Below are 1,813 nucleotides of genomic sequence, written 5' to 3' on the forward strand. Positions count from 1 at the left end.
CAAAAAATAGGATTTCTACACCTAAAATAGCACTTGTCAGATGAGAAACTTCTGAGAAAATCCTAACAAAGTCACGCTGAGGCTCTGCTCTGCAGCCAGCATCTTCATAGTTGTGAGTGCAGGCACTGAACCTCTGTTACATCTGACATCCCTCGTGGGTATAGGAGCTTTCACAAAGCAGCTTTGTAAAATCCCTGCAGTGGCACAGAGCTGAGTCCTTGGAGCCACAGTGCTTCTGCCAGGACACTCAGCCACCAGCACCAGGAACGGGGAAATGCATTTGAACTTGAGGGGGTGGTAGAAATCTTATGGGAAATGAACTGCTTTTATCCTGAGCAGTCTCCTGTAACCTGTCACTGCCTGTTTCTCCTCTGACAGTGCCCCATGCCCAGAAGCAGCAGATGTCCAACGGCAGCTCCATCACCCAGTTCCTCCTCCTGCCATTCGCAGCCAGGCGGGAGCTGCAGCTCTGGCACTTCTGGCTCTTCCTGGGCATCTCCCTGGCTGCGCTCCTGGGCCACGGCCTCATCATCACCAGCACAGCCTGCGACCAGCACCTCCACACCCCCATGTACTTCTTCCTCCTCAACCTCTCCCTGCTGGACCTGGGCTGCATCTCCACCACTGTCCCCAAATCCATGTCCAGTTCCCTCTGGAACACCAGGGCCATCTCCTACACAGGTTGTGCTGCACAGGCCTTTTTCTTTCTCTTATTCGTTTCAGCAGAGTATTTTCTCCTTACTGCCATGTCCTATGACCGCTACGTGGCCATCTGCAAGCCCCTGCACTATGGGACCCTGCTGGGCAGCAGAGCTTGTGTGCACATGGCAGCAGCTGCCTGGGGCACTGGGTTTCTCTATGCTCTTTTGCACACAGCCAATACATTTTCACTACCCCTCTGCCGAGGCAATGCTGTGGAGCAGTTCTTCTGTGAAATCCCCCAGATCCTCAAGCTCTCCTGCTCACATTCCCACCTCAGGGAGGTTGGGCTCCTTGTGCTAAGTGTCTGTTTGGCACTTGGCTGTCTTGTGTTCATTGTGGTGTCCTATGTGCAGATCTTCAGGGCTGTGCTGAGGATCCCCTCTGAGCAGGGACGCCACAAAGCCTTTTCCACGTGCCTCCCTCACCTCGCTGTGGTCGCCCTGTTTGTCAGCACTGGCACGTTTGCCTACCTGAAGTCCCCCTCCATCTCCCCCCCTTCCCTGGATCTGGTGGTGTCACTGCTGTACTCAGTGGTGCCTCCTGTATTGAACCCCCTCATCTACAGCCTGAGGAACCAGGCGCTCAAGGATGCTGTGAGGAAGCGGGTGACTGGACGTGTTTCAGCAGCCACACACTGCCTGCTGTCCTCTGCAAAGGGCTCCCAGTGCAGTTCATGAGAGGCCAAGTCTGTCTTTGCTGCTTTACATTTGTTTTCCTGATTCAATTTGTGGTGATGTTGTCTTCATAGAAATGTCAGTTTCCATCTGTTCCTGCTTAAGTAGCCACTCGTGTTGTGTGAGCCACACACTTTGTGTCAGTGGTGGTCTCTCACTTTATTTAAGGGAAATAAATGATCCTGAAGAAACCTCTTCTCTTGATACGTCCTCACATGGCAGGAATGCAGGGGAATGAAATGGGCCTTCTGGCTGCTCCAGCTCTGGGATGGCTGCTCTGTGCCTGGAGCAGGAAGAGCTCTTGGGGAGCGCAAGGGCCGGGGCTGTTGTGCTGGTGTGGGGAGATGGGATGGCGGGGGGGGCTGCAGACCTCTCAGGGTGTCCTGGGCAGGAGAGCAGGGGACACAGGGGTCCCTGCAGGGGACTCCCCTGCAATG

At 54.6% G+C, this 1,813-nt stretch overlaps 1 protein-coding gene across 1 annotated transcript; it reads left to right on the plus strand.

Moving 5' to 3' along the window:
• The first annotated feature begins 401 nt into the window (after nt 1–401).
• LOC136006737 (olfactory receptor 14A16-like) lies at nt 402–1,379 on the plus strand. Its single transcript, XM_065664800.1, has one exon. It carries the CDS (start codon nt 402–404, stop codon nt 1,377–1,379), a length of 978 nt encoding a protein of 325 aa, XP_065520872.1.
• Nucleotides 1,380–1,813: the final 434 nt, after the last annotated feature.

Source organism: Lathamus discolor, unplaced genomic scaffold (assembly GCF_037157495.1).
Source record: "Lathamus discolor isolate bLatDis1 unplaced genomic scaffold, bLatDis1.hap1 Scaffold_61, whole genome shotgun sequence".
In the NCBI taxonomy this organism is placed as follows: domain Eukaryota; kingdom Metazoa; phylum Chordata; class Aves; order Psittaciformes; family Psittacidae; genus Lathamus; species Lathamus discolor.

Coding starts and splice junctions, on each gene's coding strand:
- LOC136006737 (XM_065664800.1), top strand. CDS start 402: ATGTCCAACGGCAGCTCCATCACCCAGTTCCTCCTCCTGCCATTCGCA.